Source organism: Stegostoma tigrinum, chromosome 9 (genome assembly GCF_030684315.1).
Source record: "Stegostoma tigrinum isolate sSteTig4 chromosome 9, sSteTig4.hap1, whole genome shotgun sequence".
Taxonomy (NCBI): domain Eukaryota; kingdom Metazoa; phylum Chordata; class Chondrichthyes; order Orectolobiformes; family Stegostomatidae; genus Stegostoma; species Stegostoma tigrinum.
In genome coordinates this window covers 71,823,149-71,841,169 of record NC_081362.1, presented here as the reverse complement: position 1 = coordinate 71,841,169, position 18,021 = coordinate 71,823,149, and the positions used below count along the sequence as shown (strand labels likewise).

Below are 18,021 nucleotides of genomic sequence, written 5' to 3'. Positions count from 1 at the left end.
GCCTAGTGTGTGAGTGTTGGGGTAGGGACATGGGAGAGCTCAAGCCCTACAGTTGTTAAACTTGACATTTGAGTCCAGAAGGCTGCAGGGTCCTCAAACAGAAAGTGATGTACTGTTCTTCCAGCTTGCACTGAGCTTCGCTGGAGCGCTGTAAACCACCCCCCCCACCTGACGCCACATCTTGAAAAGCAGAAAGGCTGATACTTTCCATTGACAAATCTAATGGCGAGGTAAATAAGATACAGTATCTTCTCTGAATAATAGATCAACCCTGTGATATCTGTATCTTATTTACCTTGCCATTAGATTTGTCAATGGAAAGTATCAGCCTTTCTGCTTTTCAAGGTCTGGTGTGCGGGAGTGGTTTGCAGCGCTCCAGCGAAGCTCAGTGCAAGCTGGAAGAACAGCACATCACTTTCTGTTTGGGGACCCTGTAGCCTTCTGGATTCAATGTCGAGTTTAACAACTGTAGGGCTTGAGCTCTCCCATGTCCCTACCCCAACACCCGCACACTAGGCCTTATTGTCACGTAGCCATTGTTAGCCACTAACAGTCCCCATTAATCTACTCACCCTCATAGCCAGATCATTATCCATTCCTTTGTCTGTCCAACTGTTCTTTCTTTGGGCTCTATCCCCACCCTAACTTCTATATATAAACCAACATTTTCGGGACTACCATCAGTTCTGAGGAAGGGTCAATCAATGTGAAACATTAACTCTGATTTCTTTCCACAGAGGCTGCAGACCTGCTGAGCTTTTGCAGAAATTTCTGTTTTTGTTTCTGATTTACAGCATCTGGAATTCATTTCGATAATATTTACATGTTTATTTTGTAAACTGATTTTCAGCAAATTCTGCTTCATAAATTATTCTTAGAGCAAATTGTTCCTGAGCATCCCTTCCAGGTGAAGCAACACTTAACCTGCACTTCCAAGAATCTAGTCTATTGCATTCGCTGCTCTCAAAGTGGTCTCCTCTACATTGGGGAAACAAAGCGTAGACTTGGCGACTGCTTCGCAGAACATCTACGTTTTGCTCGCAAAAAGGACCCTGAACTACCTGTTGCCTGCCACTTCAATGCACCACCTTGCTCCCTGGCCAACATCTCTGTCTCCGGCTTGCTACAGTGTTCCAGTGAAGCCCAGCACAAGCTGGAGGAATAAAACTTCATTTTCTGCCTCGGGACCGTACAACCCTCTGGACTCAATATTGAGTTCAATAATTTTAGGGCCTAAACACTCCCATGTCCCAGCCCCCACCCCACACACCAGGCCTTGATACCACATAGCGTGCCACTACACACCCCCTGTTTTTAGTCCCTAACAGTCCCCATTAACAACTGTTCACCCTCCCAGCCTGCTGGTTAGCAGCTGCTTTGTCTGTCCAAGATAACAAAGTGTGGAGCAGGATGAACACATCAGGCCAAGCAGCATCTTAGGAGCACAAAAGCTGACGTTTCGGGCCGAGACCCTTCTTCCGAGATCATGATGATGAAGGGTCTAGGCCCGAAACATCAGCTTTCATGCTCCTAAGATGCTGCTTGGCAGCTGTGTTCATCCAGCTCCACACTTTGTTACCTCAGTTTCTCCAGCATCTGCAGTTCCCATTATCTCTGACCACTCCTTCGTCTGTCCAACTGTCTTTCTCTCTCTTTGGGCTCTATCCTATCGTTTACTCCTATCCCACCCACCACCCTATTTTCTGCATAAGAACTGATGTTTTCCCAGCCACCATCACTTCTGAGGTGGGGTCGCTGGACCCGAAACGTTAACTCTGTTTTTGATTCTGAGTAATGTTTAAGTTGGCTTGTTTAAAAAAATGTACATGTAAAAAATGAAATTCTTACCATTTTGCATTAATTTACAGGGAAAAACTACAATTATACTTCGATTTCTTGACAGGTATGTGTTAATTTCTGAAATCCAGAGGACTGAGTCACAAAGCAGCTGAGCACATTGTCTCCAGTCCTAGAATGTGAATTTGGACCTACTGCACCTTAACTATTGAAAGCTTGGTGATTTTTCCCCTTTATGTCTGGACACTCTAAACAATGGCTTTTGAAGCAGTGGATGATTGATTCTCAATTGATGTGGGGAAATTGTCAGTTAGGAAAATGACCAGAAATTGGGACAATCACAGGGAACCGGCACAGTGGCTGGTATTTGAAAATGTCATGCCTATCTGTCCCTGTTCTAGCTCCCATTTTGGACTCAAAACCCTGCCCCAGCTCTCTGTTTGATTTGGCTTTATTTTTATTTTTATACTGTTAGATACAAGTCCAGAGCAACAATAAAAACTTGATAGTGTTAGTGTGACAATATCAAATAAATTATTATAACGCTTGCCATGAATTTACCTTTACAGGGATGAAATCCCGAAGCCTACCTTAGCTTTGGAATATACTTTTGGAAGAAGAGCAAAAGGACATAATACTGTATGTACTGGCAAGTTTTGTTAAAGCAGATTAATTTGATTCCGGAAGGCAACAGCTGTTGTTGCCTCGAGTCAACTTTTGATGCCAAGTTCCTTCACTCAAAGAAACTAAGGCTGACATTTGTCTACCCTACTAACTTGACCGATAATGAGAAATCAATAGAAAGTGATCAGAAGACAAAGTAATCTGAGTAATTGTAATAGGATGTAACTCTCTTATTGTGAGGCAGATTATTGTTTAAATGGTTTCAAAGTTTTTGAGAAGATTTGTAGCTCAAGTTGTGGATGAGGTTGTAAATGGGTTTGCATAGCTACCTATCTGGGAACCATACTCTTCTAAAGATACGCCTTATTGAAGATGGCATTTTCTATAGTAACCATATGGAGAATGTTGAATATACCTTCTGTAATTGTCAATGTCATGGGATATTGTATTCCAAAGGAAACCAGTGTTGAGGATCTTGAAACTGATATACTTTCATTTAGGCCTTTTAACTCTTTATAACTGGTTTAGAACTCCAAACAAAAAGTAACAAAAAATTATTACTGATCTATGTATTCTTCCACATGTTGCCAGGTCAAGCATTTCTTTTTGATAAATGCATTAAAATCCTTTAATAATATCCCACTTAATTTGGATAGTGTTTTTAACTTGAAGTCACCTACATTGTATTCAAGACTTGTATAATACAAGTGATGTTCATATGTGATCCTTAACAAAAATGACATCTCTTTATAACCTGACATATCTGTTATATAAAGTCCAATATAAAATCATTTTACCAGTTTCAAAATCTCCCCACCCCCAGTCTCATACCATGAGCAACCCTCCTTCCTTGACCTGACACAACCTGTCCATCGTGTCTCCCTCCTCACTGACCAATCCTCACCACTCCCTAGCTGCACTCACCTATCACTGTTCCATCTACCTTCCCCAGCTCCACCCCTCCTCTATTTATTTGAGTTCCTTTTCCCCCTTCCCATTTCTGAAGAAGGGTCCACACCCGAAACGTCAACTTTCCCACTACTCTGATCCTGCCTGGCCTGGTGTGTTCCTCCAGTTCCACACTGTGTTATCTTTAGCTTAGTTTGTGATTTTGTTAGGCAGGGACTGGTTGGCCAGAGAGATGTTTCTGTGCTGTGTGACTCTATGACTGTATTGCAACTTAAATTCATTTTTTTTCTTTTGGTTCAGTCTTAAAAGTAAAACGTAACTCAATTTCTGGTGATAATTGCTTGATCAATACTACTAATTTTATGCCACTGGAGGGCATTGACATAATAAGCAATTATGCAATCAACATAAAGGCATGCTGGAAATCTGAAATGATTATGGGTGAACATTTTGAATGTAGATTGATACGAGGGTTTGAAGAACTGACTTCTGATAAGGGCCTGATACAAAACATGACTGTGAAAAATTGGGAATGTAGCGCGTTATCCAGTACTTTATTTTACTGAAAAGTGTAGTACGCTGATGCCACCTACTGGTAGCATTTGATGAAACTGTGCAAGTGTTTCAGGTGATAATGGGAACTGCAGATGCTGGAGAATCCAAGATAATAAAATGTGAGGCTGGATGAACACAGCAGGCCCAGCAGCATCTCAGGAGCACAAAAGCTGACGTTTCGGGCCTAGACCCTTCATTAGAGAGGGGAATGGGGTGAGGGTTCTGGAATAAATAGGGAGAGAGGGGGAGGCGGACCGAAGATAGAGAGAAAAGAAGATAGGTGGAGAGGAGAGTATAGGTGGGGAGGTAGGGAGGGGATAGGTCAGTCTAGGGAAGACGGACAGGTCAAGGAGGTGGGATGAGGATAGTAGGTAGGAGATGGAGGTGCGGCTTGGGGTGAGAGGAAGAACAGGTTAGGGAGGCAGAGAAAGGCTGGACTGGTTTTGGGATGCAGTGGGTGGAGGGGAAGAGCTGGGCTGGTTGCGTGGTGCAGTGGGGGTAGGGGAGGTTTTGAAGCTGGTGAAGTCCACATTGATACCATTGGGCTGCAGGGTTCCCAAGCGGAATATGATTGCTGTTCCTGCAACCTTCGGGTGGCATCATTGTGGCACTGCAGGAGGCCCATGATGGACATGTCATCTAAAGAATGGGAGGGGGAGTGGAAATGGTTCGCGACTGGGAGATGCAGTTGTTTATTGCGAACCGAGCGGAGGTGTTCTGCAAAGCGGTCTCCAAGCCTCCGCTTGGTTTCACCAGTGTCGAGGAAGCCACACCGGGTACAATGGATACAGTTACCACATTGGCAGATGTGCAGGTGAACCTCTGCTTAATATGGAAAGTCATCTTGGGGCCTGGGATAGGGGTGAGGGAGGAGGTATGGGGGCAAGTGTAGCATTTCCTGCGGTGGCAGGGGAAGGTGCCGGGTGTGGTGGGGTTGGAGGGGAGTGTGGAGCGAACAAGGGAGTCATGGAGAGAATGGTCTCTCCGGAAAGCAGACAAGGGTGGGGATGGAAAAATGTCTTGTGTGGTGGGGTTGGATTGTAGATGGCGGAAGTGTCGGAGGATGATGCGTTGTATCCGGAGGTTGGTGGGTTGGTGTGTGAGAACGAGGGGGATCCTCTTTGGGCGGTTGTGGCGAGGGCGGGCTGTGACGGGTGTGTGGCAGGAAATGCGGGAGACGCGGTCAAGGGCGTTCTCGACCAATGTGGGGGGGAAAGTTGCGGTCCTTGAAGAACTTGGACATCTGGGATGTGCGGGAGTGGAAAGCCTCATCGTGGGAGCAGATGCGGCGGAGGCGGAGGAATTGGGAATAGGGGATGGAATTTTTGCCAGAGGGTGGGTGGGAGGAGGTGTATTCTAGGTAGCTGTGGGAGTTAGTGGGCTTGAAATGGACATCAGTTACAAGCTGGTTGCCTGAGATGGAGACTGAGAGGTCCAGGAAGGTGAGGGATGTGCTGGAGATGGCCCAGGTGAACTGAATGTTGGGGTGGAAGGTGTTGGTGAAGTGGATGAACTGTTCGAGCTCCTCTGGGGAGCAAGCGGCGGCGCCGATACAGTCATCAATGTAACGGAGGAAGAAGTGGGGTTTGGGCCCTGTGTAGGTGCGGAAGAGGGACTGTTCCACGTAACCTACAAAGAGGCAGGCATAGCTGGGGCCCATGCGGGTACCCATGGCCACCCCCTTTCTCTGTAGGAAGTGGAAGGAATCGAAAGAGAAGTTGTTGAGGGTGAGGACGGGTTCGGCTAGGCAGATGAGGGTGCTGGTGGAGGGGAACTGGTCGGGCCTGCGGGACAGGAAAAAGCGGAGGGCCTTGAGGCCATTTGCATGCGGAATACATGTATATAGGGACTGGACGTCCATGGTGAAAATGAGGTGTTGGGGGCCAGGGAATTGGAAGTTCTGGAGGAGGTGGAGGGTGTGGGTGGTGTCACGGACGTAGGTGGGGAGTTCCTGGACCAAAGGGGAGAAAATGGAGTCCAGATAGGTGGAGATGAGTTCGGTGGGGCAGGAACAGGCTGAGACAATGGGTCGACCAGGGCAGGCAGGTTTGTGGATTTTGGGAAGGAGATAAAAACGGGCCGTGCAGGGTTGGGGAACAATGAGGTTGGAGGCAGTGGGTGGGAGGTCCCCTGAGGTGATGAGGTCATGAATGGTGTTGGAGATGATAGTTTGGTGCTCAGGGGTGGGGTCATGATTGAAGGGGCGGTAGGAGGTGGTGTCAGAGAGTTGGCGTTTGGCCTCGGCGATGTAGAGGTCAGTGTTTCAGGTGTACTTAGAAATGCTGATACTGGAATTAGAGACAACACAGTGTGGAGCTGGAGATTTCTGAAGATGGGTCCCAACCCAAAACATCAACTTTCCTTCTCCTCTGCTGCCTGGCCTGCTGTGTTCCACCACCTCCACACTGTGTTATCCCAAGTGCTACAAGTGACCATATGTCCAATTTTAAAATAATTGTTGATTTGGCACCACATAATTTTTATGAAATGAAATGATAATATAATTGAAGTAATGGATAACAATCAGTTTAGGATTTTGTATGCTGATATGAAACTGTTAATTTTCTTTGTACTAAAAACTTGTTTTGCAGCCAAAGGACATTGCTCATTTTTGGGAACTAGGTGGTGGAACATCATTATCTGATCTTGCTCAGATTCCAATTACCATTGACAGCATAAGGTTTGTATTTGTTTGGTTCTGAGTTAAATACTGCTTTAAAACATTAGAAAGCAAAACAAAATTCAGTTTTTACAAGAATATCCTTGTTGCAATCATTTATCCTTGAGTACCACTGAGAAAAGATGTGCATTTGAAGTTTGTCATCTTGCTCTCATCAGGATAGAGTCACAAGAATACCAAATCTTAAAGAAACCAACAATTTATACAATGTGACTGGACAGTGCTGGTTAATTAGCAAGTGTGATCAATTAGGGATCAGTTGACTCAGATTGATGGAAACATTGCCATGGAGAATGCACCATGGGACATTGATTGCCAGACCCTTGTTTAAATTCAAACCTGGCAGTTTGAGTGTAACTGGCCAAGGCCTAACCCTAACCCTATGGGGAAAGTACCATAGATGTACTCCTTGCAAATGAAGGATAAATTCCATAAATTGTGCCTGTTTCAATCAAACTAAAGTTTGGAGGAGAACTGTTTTTGTGTGCATTCCTTGTGGCAATGCCTTAGAATCAATTTGAATCTAAACAAAGCCTTAGCAGTTAACTATTCCCTGCTGCATCGTTCAATCAAGGGTTTGCTTGCTGACTAATCAGCGTCATCTTTTCATGGATTCTGGGCAATCTGAGATGGAGGATGGGAAAAAAAATTGTCTGTAACAGCTGTTTTTTTTGAGGTATCTTGGGTGTTGGAACTGATTTCCTCGAATTCTAGGAGCGGTAGTTACTGTATTATAAACCGTTGTATTGTTTTTGAACTTCGGGAGGAATAAGCTCGAAACAAAGGCACTTTAAAAAGGAGGAAGAGAGACAGAAGTAGTCACCATATAGGAATTAATTCAAATGGAGCAGTAATCTGCGCAGCTAACTGCCTTTCTAGTTTGGTTTCAAGTACCTCTGGACATTGGAGTTAGTTGTAAGAAAAAATAAACAAACAGCAAAATTCATGGCTGACCTTGGAGAAACCTGTGTGGGGGAGCTCACAGCAGGTGAGCAGTTAAGTAGCTAGTTTTAAAGTGTAACCTTACTTTATTTCGTAAATCTACAATAGTGAGTGAGTTCTTTTTTGATTATATGTTTTTATTGAGATCTGTCTCTTGATTAAATTTTAAAAATATAAAAAACATAGGTAATAAGTTCTCCTTGAGCAGTGTTTTTAGAACAGTTAGTAGTAGGGTCTGTAGATTGTTAAGGTGCAAAGAAAGCTTTTAAATAGAGTGATGTGCTCTTCCTGTTGGACGTCAGAGATTAGGGAGGGTTTCAGTGTAACTGGTGATAATGCCAGTGGGGAATGTGTTTGGTTACAAATCTCATCAGATCACATGGATCGGTTGGAGCGGCAATTAGAGACAATGAGAAATTTACAGCAGCTAGCAGGTGTGATGGGTGGCCGTTGCAGGGATGAAGATAATCCAAAGATACAGTCATGCAGATGGGTGACCTCTAGGAAAGGTAGGAGAGGGACCCAGGTAGTGCAGGAATCTCCTGTGGCTATCCCCTTCTCAAGCAAGTGTGCTGTTTTGGAAATAACAAAGTATGGAGTTGGAGGAACACAGCAGGCCAGGCAGCATCAGAGGAGGAGGAGGAAAGTTGACGTTTTGGTTCAAGATCCTTCTTCAGAAATTTCAGACCTCTATGTGAGGGGAGGGGAGGGGGAGTGGCATTTGTGATTAGAGAAAACGTTATGCCTTTTACTTAGGAAATTCCTGGGAATATTTAGGGAAGTTTTTTGGGTGAAACTGAGAAATAAGATACGAATGATCACCTCTTTGTGACAGTACTATAGACCAGTGGTCAGTGGGAAATTGAGAAATAAGCTTGTAAGGAGATCTCAGTTATCTGTAAGAATAATAGTGTGGTTATATTAGGGGATTTTATCTTTCCAATGTAGACTGGGGCTGCCATAGTAATAAGATCTTCAGTTGAGAGGAATTTATTAAGTGTGTGCAAAAAAAAGTTCTGATTCAGTATGTAGAAGTACCTATTAGAGAAGGTGCAAAACCTGATCTACTCTTGGGATATAAAGCAGCACAGGTGATTAAGTTCTCAGTTGGGGAGCACTTTGAGTCCAGACACCATATAACTATTTTAAAACTAATAGAATTGAAAAAGGATAGAGAGGGTCTAAAAGTTGAAGTTCTAAATTAGAAGAAGGCCAATTTTGATGTTGTTAGGCAAGAATTTTCAAATGTTGATTGGGGGCAGATGTTCACAGATAAAGGGATGGCCTAAAAATGGGAAGCCTTCAAAAATGAGATAACAAAAGTCCAGAGACTTTATGTTCCTCTTAGGGTGAAGGACAAGGCCGGTAGTAGTAGGGAATGCTGGATGACTAGAGAAAATTGAGGTTTGGGTTTGAAAAAAGGAGGCATATGGTGTGTCGGGTAGGGACAGGAGAGATCAAGTGAATCCCTAGAAGAGTATAAAGGCAGTAGAAGTATACTTGAGGGAAATCAGGAGGGCAAAAAGGGAACATGAGATAGCTTTGTCAAAAAGGATTAAGGAGAATCCATAGGGATTCTACAAATACATCAAGGACAAAAGGGTAACTAGGGAGAGCATCGGACCCCTTTAAAGATCAGCAAAGCTGCCAATGTGTGGAACCACAGCATTTTTCATCCGTGTATACCATGGAGAAGGATATGTAAAAAATAGTAACATCTTGAAAAATGTCCAAATTACAAAGGAAGATGTGCTGGGCATCTTAAAATGCATAAAGATGGATAAATCTCCAGGACCAATGGAAGTGATTACTGGGCCCCTTGCTGAAATATTTGTATCATTGATAGCCACAGGCAAGAAGCTAGAAGGCTGGAGGCTAGTTAAAGTGGTGCCACAATTTAAGAAAGGTGGTAAGGAAAAGCCAGAAAACTATAGACCTGTGAACCTGACATCGGTGGTGGGCAAGTTGTAGGGAATCCTGAGGGACAGAATTTACATGTATTTGGAAAGGCAAGGACTGATAAGGGATAGTCAACATTGCTTTGTGTGTGGGAAACTGTGTCTTACTAACTTGATTGTTACTTCTTCAAAAAATCTCAAAGAGGTTTGATGAGGGCAGAGTGGTGGATGTGATCGATATGGACTTCAGTAAGCCATTCGACAAGGTTCCTCATGGTGGACAAGTTAGCAAGGTTAGATCACACGGAGTAGAGAGAGATAACCGCGTAGGTGGATACAGAACTGGCTTGATGGTATTAGACAGTGTGCTGGTGCAGGGTTACTTTTCAGACTGGAGGCCTGTGATCAGTGCTGTGCTACAGTGCTGGGCCTACTGCTTTTCATCATTCATATAAATGATTTGGATATGAACAAAGGAGTCAGGCCTAATAGGTTTGTAGATGACGTCAAAATTGGAGATGTAGTGGACAGCGAAGAAGGTTACCTTAGAGTACAACAAGATGTTGATCAGATGGGCCAATGGTCCAAGGAGTGGCAGATGGAGTTTAATTGAGATAAATGTAATGCATTTTGTAAAGGCAAATCAGGGCAAGACCTGTACACTAAATGGTAAGGTCCTGGGGAGTGTTGCTGAACAAAGAGATCTTGGAGTAAACGTTCATAGTTCCTTGAAGGTGGAGTCACAGTTAGATAGAGATAATGAAGAAGGCATTTGATTGCTTGCCTTTATTGGTCTGTGCATTGAGAATAGGAGTTGAGAAGTCATGTTGCAGCTCGAAGTTGATGATACGAAGGTTGGTGGAGTTGTGGATAGCGTGGAGGGCTGTTGTTGGTTGCAGTAGTACATTGACAGGATGCAGAGCTGGACAAAGAAGTGGCGGATGGAATTCAACTCGGAAAAGCGTGAAGTGATTCATTTTGGAAGGTCGAATTTGAATGCAGAATACAGGTTTAATGGCAGGATTCTTGGCAGTGTAGAGGATAGACAGATCTTGCGGTCCACTTCCATAGATCCCTCAAAGATGCTACCGATGTTGATAGGCTGTAAAGAAGGCGTGTGGTGTGTTGGCTTTCATTGGCAAGGAAATTGAATTTAAGAGCCTCGAAGAAAGGCTGCAGCTCTGTAAACCCTGGTTAGACCACACTTGGAGTATTGTGTTTAGTTCTGGTCGCCTCGTTATAGAAAGGATGTGAAAGCTTCCGAGAGGATGCAGAGGAGATTTACCAGGATGCTGCCTGGACTGGAGAGCAGATTTTATTAGGAAAGATTGAGGGAGCTAGGGCTTTTTCATTGGAGCAAAGAAGGATAGAAGGGGACTTGATAGAGGTGTACAAGATAATGAGATGCATAGATAGAGTGGATAGCCAGAGACTTTTTCCCTGGGCAGAAATGACTATGACTTTAAGGTAATTTTAATTAATTTTAAGGTGATTGGAGGAAGGTACAGGGGAGATGTCAGAGGTAGGTTCTTTACACAGAGTGATGGGCGCGTGGAATGCGCTGCTGGCTGTAGTAGTAGAGTCTGATGAATTTGAGACATTTAAGCAACTCTTGGATGGGCACATGAATGATAGTACAGTGTAAGGTATGCAGAGTAATTTGATCTTCATAGGATGATCGGTTGGCACAATGCCGTGGGCTGAAGGGCCTGTACTGTGTTGTACTGTTCTCTGTTCTCTACAGGACATTGGTTAGGCCGCTATTGCCACTGGTCATCCTGCTTTAGGAACGATGTTGTAAAGCTTGAAAGAGTTCAGAAAAGATTTACAAGAATGTTAACAAAAACAATTGCTGGAAAAGCTCAGCAGATCTGGCAGCATCTGTGAAGGAGAAAACAGAGTTACTGTTTCGGCTCCAGTGACCCTTCCGAAGAACTAATGGTGTCTGGGAAAACGTCAGTTTATATGCAGAAAATAGGGAAGTGGGTGGAGAAGGGATATACAATAGGATAGAGCTCAAAGAGGGAGAGAGACAGTTGGATAGACAAAGGAGTTGCTCACGATCAGTCTGGGAGGGTGAATAGTTGTTAATGGGGATTGTTAGTGACTAACAACAGGGGGTGTGTATTGGCAGGCTATGTGGTAACAAGGCCTGGTGTGTGGGGTAGGAGGCTGGGACATGGGAGAGTTTAGGCTGTAAAATTATTGAACTCAATATTGAGTCTGGAGGGCTGTAGGGTCCCCAAGCGGAAAATGAGGTGTTGTTCCTCCAGCTTGCGTTGGGCTTCGCTGGAACACTGCAGCAAGACAGAGACAGAGATGTTGGCCAGGGAGCAAGGTGGTGTGTTGAAGTGGCCAAAAATCAGTTCATGTTTTGGGTCTAGTTCTGAGGAAGGGTCACCAGATCCAAAACATTAACGCTGTTTTTTCCTTCACAGATGCTGCCAGACCTGCTGAGCTTTTCCAGCAACTTTGTTTTTGTTCATGATTTACAGCATCTGCAGTTCTTTCGGCTTTTACGTTACAAGGATGTTGTTAGGTTTTGAGCTGTAGGGATAGGCTGAATAGACTGGGGCAATTTCCCTGGAGTGTCGGAGGCTGAAGGGTGACCTTATAGAAGTTTATAATATCATGAGGGACATGGATAGGGTGAATAGGCAAGGCATTTTCTCCAGGGTTGGGGAGTATAAAACTAGAAGGCATAGGTTTAAGGTGAGAGGGGAAAGATTTAAAAGAGACTTAATGGGCAATGTTTTCTTACGAAAGGTGGTGCATGTATTGAATGAACTGCAAGCAAAAGTCGTGGAGGCTAGTACAATTACAATGCTTAAAAGGCATCTGGATGGGTTATATGAATACAAGGAGTTTGGAGGGATATGGGCTAAATGTCAACAAATTGGACTAGATTAATTTAGAATATCTGGTTGGCATGGATGAGTTGGACTGAAGGGTCTGTTTCTGTGCTGTATATCTCTATGTAGTGTAAATTATTTTTCCCTTTGAGATTTGGTATTCTCAATTCTGTCCTAGTATTTGCAGTGTGATAAACTTCAGCTGGCATGTCCTTTTCTTTTCAGTAATACTTAAGTTCTGTATGACCAAGCTATTTTCTGCTTTGCTTTTTAATTTGTATCATAGGGAAATACCTGACAACTGCTTAATATCTCATTGAAAATATGGAAAGCAATGTTGAAGTTGTTTGCATGAAGGAATTGTATGGCCTTTGTCTTGCTGCTCTGTTGCTCCTATGTACTTTTCCATCCACAATGTTTACAATTTTAGTTTAAACCATAAACTGAATAAAATTTTGTTATACAAGCTTTTCCTTTCACAAGAAATGCATTCTATCCACATTATAGACTGTTAAGAATATTAATAAAATGGAAAACGTCTGATGGAGAAACTGGTAAACAATCCTAAAGAGAATTCAAGCAAAGCTGGGATAATTGCAGTTCAAAGGGAAAGTTTGATTGTGTTGCGAGAGTGATGGTAAGAGGTATTCACACCTCGGATTATAATGATTACTTTGGGGATCTATCTGGAGGAACCTAGATATATTAAGACATTTTGAAAAATGCTTTGACGTTAGAATAGAAAGGGGGAGGTTTGAATTATTTGCATAGATTCCCAAATTAAAAAAGGTAAAATCAACTTGTCAACAGTTTCTTAATACAACCTGTAATTCTAGCAAAAGGCCCATTATTTCAAACAGAAATATAAATTATTCATGTGGGTCCTAGAATCTAAGTATTGTTTTGAAGGCAAAAGATGATTAGTTTAAATCTCAATCTGGGACTTTCCATGCCATGGGCTAGTTTGCAGGAACTGCCCTATTATGCGGAGTTTTTCTGTATGTTTTGTCCTAGAAATTAGCAGTGTCTTCTTGGAAGGCAGTGGAAAAGCTGATATTGGTGTTAGTTTGCTATCTGTCAGCAGCCAAAACAATTAACTTAGAGCCTGTGTGAAATTTCGTGGAATCCCTACAGTGTGGAAACAGGCCCTTCCGCCCGACAAGTTCACTCCGACCCTCCGAGCACCCACCTAATCTGCACATCCATGAACACTACAGGCAATTTAGAATGGCCAATCCACCTAACCCCCACATCTTTGGACTGTGGGAGGAAACTGTAGCACCCGGAGGAAACCCATGCAATCACAGGGAGAATGTGCAAACTCCACACAGATGGTTGCCTGAGGGTGTAATTGAACCCAGGTCCCTGGCACTGTGAGGCAGCAGTGCTAATCACTGAGCCACTGTGCCACCCTCTTACTGGAGGTGTTTTTGATCTAGAGTCAGTAAAGAGATGTTGCCAATGGGGCCCAAACTCAGAATGAAAAGTAAAGTGCATGAGAAATTAAAACAGCCAGATCAGCCTTGGAATAATATTGATGTGGAGGTGCCGGTGTTGGACTGGGATGGACAAGGTCAGAAATCACACAACATCCGGTTATGGTTCAACAGGATTATTTGAAATCACAAGCTTTCATAGCACTGCTCTTTCATTAAGTGAAGCTCACCTGATGAAGGAGTGGCACTCTGAGAGCTTTGATTTGAAATAAACCTGTTGGACTGTTACCTGGTACGGTGACTTATGACCTTGCAACAGTATTATAGAACATAGAACGTAGAAAAGTACAGCACAGTACAGGCCCTTTGGCCCACGATGTTGTGCCGTGGAATAATCCTAATCCAAAAATAAAATAACCTAACCAACATTCCCCTCAATTCATTGCTGTCCATGTGCATGTCCAGCAGTCGCTTAAATGTCACTAATGATTCCGCTTCCACGACTACCACTGGCAAAGTATTCCATGCGCTCACAACTCTTTGGGTGAAGAACCTCCCTCTGACATCTCCTTGATACCTTCCTCCAAACACCTTAAAACTATGACCCCTCGTGGCAGTCAGTCCTGCCCTGGGGAAAAGTCTCTGGCTATCAACTCTATCCATGACTTTCATTACCTTGTACACCTCGATCAGTTCACCTTTCTTCTTCCTCTCCAGAGAGAAAAGTCTGAGCTCAGTCAACCTCTCCTCGTAAGACAAGCCCTCCAGTCCGGGCAGCAGCCTGGTAAACCTCCTTTGCACCCTCTCCAAAGCCTCCACATCTTTCCTATAATAGGGCGACCAGAACTGGACACAATATTCCAAGTTTGGTCTCACCAGGGTTTTGTAGAGCTGCAGCATAACCTCGCGGCTCTTAAACTCGATCCCCCTGTTAATGAAAGCCAAAACACCATATGCTTTCTTAACAACCTTATCCACTTGGGTGGCAACTCTGAGGGAGCTATGCACTTGAACACCAAGATCCCGCTGTTCCTCCACACTGCCGAGAATCCTGCCTTTAATCCTATATTCAGCATTTAAGTTCAACCTTCCAAAATGCATCACTTCGCATTTATCCAGGTTGAACTCCATCTGCCATTTCTCAGCCCAGCTCTGCATACTGTCACTGTCTTGCTGAAGCCTGCAATAGCCCTCGATACTATCAATGGCACCTCCAACCTTTGTGTCATCAGCAAATATATTGACCCACCCCTCAATCTCCTTATCCAAGTCATTTATAAAAACTACAAAGATCAGAGGCCCAAGAACAGAGCCCTGCGGGACACCACTCAGCACTGATCTCCAGGCAGAATACTTACCATCTACAACCACTCTCTGCCTCCTATCAGCCAACCAATTCTGAATCCAGACAGCCAAATCACCCTGTATCCCATACCTCCTGACTTTATGAATGAGCCAGCCGTGGGGAACCTTATCAAATGACTTGCTGAAGTCCATGTACACTACATCCACTGCTCGACCCTTGTCAACTTGTGACCTCCTCAAAGAACGCACTAAGATTTGTGAGGCATGATCTGCCCCTCACAAAGCCATGCTGACTCCCTTTAATCACGCTATGCTTTTCCAAATAGTCATAAATCCATAAGTCATATTGGAAGAGATTAGCAGCGATTCCTCAAGGGTGGGAGAACTTTAGAACATTAACTACCAGGCTGGGAAACTGAGGAGAATTAAAATGAACTCCTAAGGACTGCAGCACACCTTGGATTCGTTTCAGAAGAATTAAAAGAGTCTTCAAGATCCTGAAAAGTATAGGGAAACCTCTTAGGTGGAATTAAACATGGAATGGGAACTGATCTAAGATTTCTGGTTTAGATAACAAGGGTTCACAAAATAGTTCAGTTAGTAGTACTTGTTTACTTGTGCTGTATTTTGTTTTGTTTCATTCATTAAAAATTGTGGCATTAATTACTTCATTTAATATACGGAAGTTTGAATTTATTGGTCTTCCTCACAAGGACGAAAATCTGTTATGTTGGTCAGGTACCATAATTATACAATTTGTTGGCTAATATAGCAGAGTATACAGACTTTGTCACTTGGAATTTATGTAATCAGCTTAGATGAATGTAATAAGATGTGAACGCTTAGGAAGGGTTCTACTTGTTACCAATTTTTAAATACATTGAAAGAATTTGCAATGTTCCAATTGAACTAGGACCCTTTCTATTATTTTGGTTCTGGACCTTTCCAAGCCCAATGACCTATGGCTAAGCATGGAGAAATTGCTGGATGTGACAAAAATCCATATTAACACAACAATAAATGAACTGGGCAAGAAAGATTCTATAAATGTAAATGACTTCAAGCAAAGGACCTGGAAAACATTGCAGAGGAATCACCCGGTGAGTCTAAATTTGGAGAATTATTCTTTTCACCCTGCGTAGTAGCATCAGTAATCCAGGACTCAAAACTTACTTAAAGAATTGTATCTATAACTGAGCTTATTTGTCCAGTCCATGTCCAGTCAAAATCAGATGTAGTTTTCAGATTAAGCATTGATTAGAGTAGAGGATACTTGGAGCGGACCACACAGATGTAAAGCAGTTCTTGTTTTATAGAAATCATCTGTTCTTCTTTTGGAATACAATTTTATGTAATTTATAGTTAAATAACAAACCTTTTGATAATTTGTTGGACAGAAAAGTAAGGTTTCCACTTAGTACAAATTGAGAAGTTAGGAAATGCAAGAGTGTACTTGCAGAGGCAGTTTCCAATTGTAATATCACAAGAAAAATAATAACAAATAGGTTTATGTACACAAACGTTAGGGCAGACAGAAGTTTTTAAAAACTTATTTAGATCTGTTGGATACCTCCTGATCTGAGTTTTTTCCAGTTCTCTTTTGTTGTTATTTTGAATTTCTAGCATCAGTGGTGTTTTGCTTTTGAATTAGCACTGAATATGAAAACCTTTTGCAAGGACAACCACGATGTAATCTCAGTTATTTCCAGAACTGACCAAGCTTTTAGACGAGGTGACAATCAAAGCTTGCTGCTTGTATTTATAGACAAGCCTCATGTATACACAGGACCTGTTCGGATGAGGAGGAACGAGACAGATACCTGAAGGTGTTGAGGTATGCCCTCACAGGAACAGGATATAATGCACAACTCTTCGATCACCAGTTCTGATGTGCCACAGTGAAAAACTGTAATGACTTCCTCAGGATGCAGGATACGTCTGATAGGGTATTTCTCATTATCCAGTACTTCCCGGGGGTGGATAAACTATACCGTGTTCTTTGCAGCCTTGAACGCATTATCAGGGACAATGAACACCTCGCCAAGATCATCCCCACACCTCCATTTCTTTCCTTCAAACAACCACCAATCCTTGAACAGACCATTGCTCACAGGAAACTACCCAGCCTTCAGGTCAACATTGACCACAATACCATAGAACCCTGTCATGGCAAAATTTTGAAGACATGTCAGATCTTCGACATGGCCACTACCATCGCATGTGGGAACATGCATGGCAGATACTCGTGTGACTCGGGCAAAGTTGCCTATCTTGTATGTTGCAGGCAAGGATACCCCAAGGCATGATATACTGGCACAACTATGCAGACAATACGACAGTGGATGAATGAATGCCATGCAACTATTGCCAAACAGGGATGTTCCTTCACAGTAAGGAACACTTCAAGCGCTCAAGGATATTCGGCCTCAGATCTTTGGGTAAATGTCCTCCAATGTGGACTTTGGGATACACAACAACACAGAGTTGCCAAGCAGAGTCTGCTACCCAGGTTTGGCTATTTGTTCAGATGAGGCCAACTTTGACAGGGGAGCCTCCGAAATGTTGTCCACAGGGCCCTCAATCGGGTCCGACCCATCTCCTGCACTTCTGCCCTCACTCCTTCTCTTCCCTCCCGCAACAGTGATATCGTCACCTACCATCCCACCAACATCCACATCCAAAAGATCATCAGATGCCATTTCCACCACCTCCAGCAAGATGCCACCACCAGACATGTATTCCCCTCCCCTTCCTTGTCCTCCTTCCACAGGGATCGTTTCCTCCAGGACACCCTGGTCCACAATTCCTTCACCCCCAACACCATCCCACAGCCCTACGGCACCTTCCCCTCTAACCAGCAAAGGTGCAACCCCTGCGCATTTACCTCCTCCATAAATTATTCTCAGAGCAAATTGATTCTGAGCATACCTTCCAGGTGAAGCAACACTTTACCTGCACTTCCAAGAACCTAGTCTACTGCATTCACTGCACACAGTGTGGTCTCCTCTGCACTGGAGAAACGA

The 18,021-nt window shown here is 43.4% G+C and overlaps 1 protein-coding gene across 2 annotated transcripts in view; it reads left to right on the top strand.

Moving 5' to 3' along the window:
• The window catches only part of dync2li1 (dynein, cytoplasmic 2, light intermediate chain 1), a 37,419-nt gene that overhangs the window by 1,704 nt on the left and 17,694 nt on the right, over positions 1-18,021 (top strand). For both annotated transcript variants that reach the window (XM_048536134.2, XM_048536135.2), the window contains exons 3-6: positions 1,869-1,903; positions 2,367-2,436; positions 6,477-6,565; positions 15,912-16,098. In XM_048536134.2, the coding sequence (XP_048392091.1) occupies positions 1,869-1,903; positions 2,367-2,436; positions 6,477-6,565; positions 15,912-16,098 (381 nt within the window). The remainder of the gene's footprint in view (positions 1-1,868; positions 1,904-2,366; positions 2,437-6,476; positions 6,566-15,911; positions 16,099-18,021) is intronic.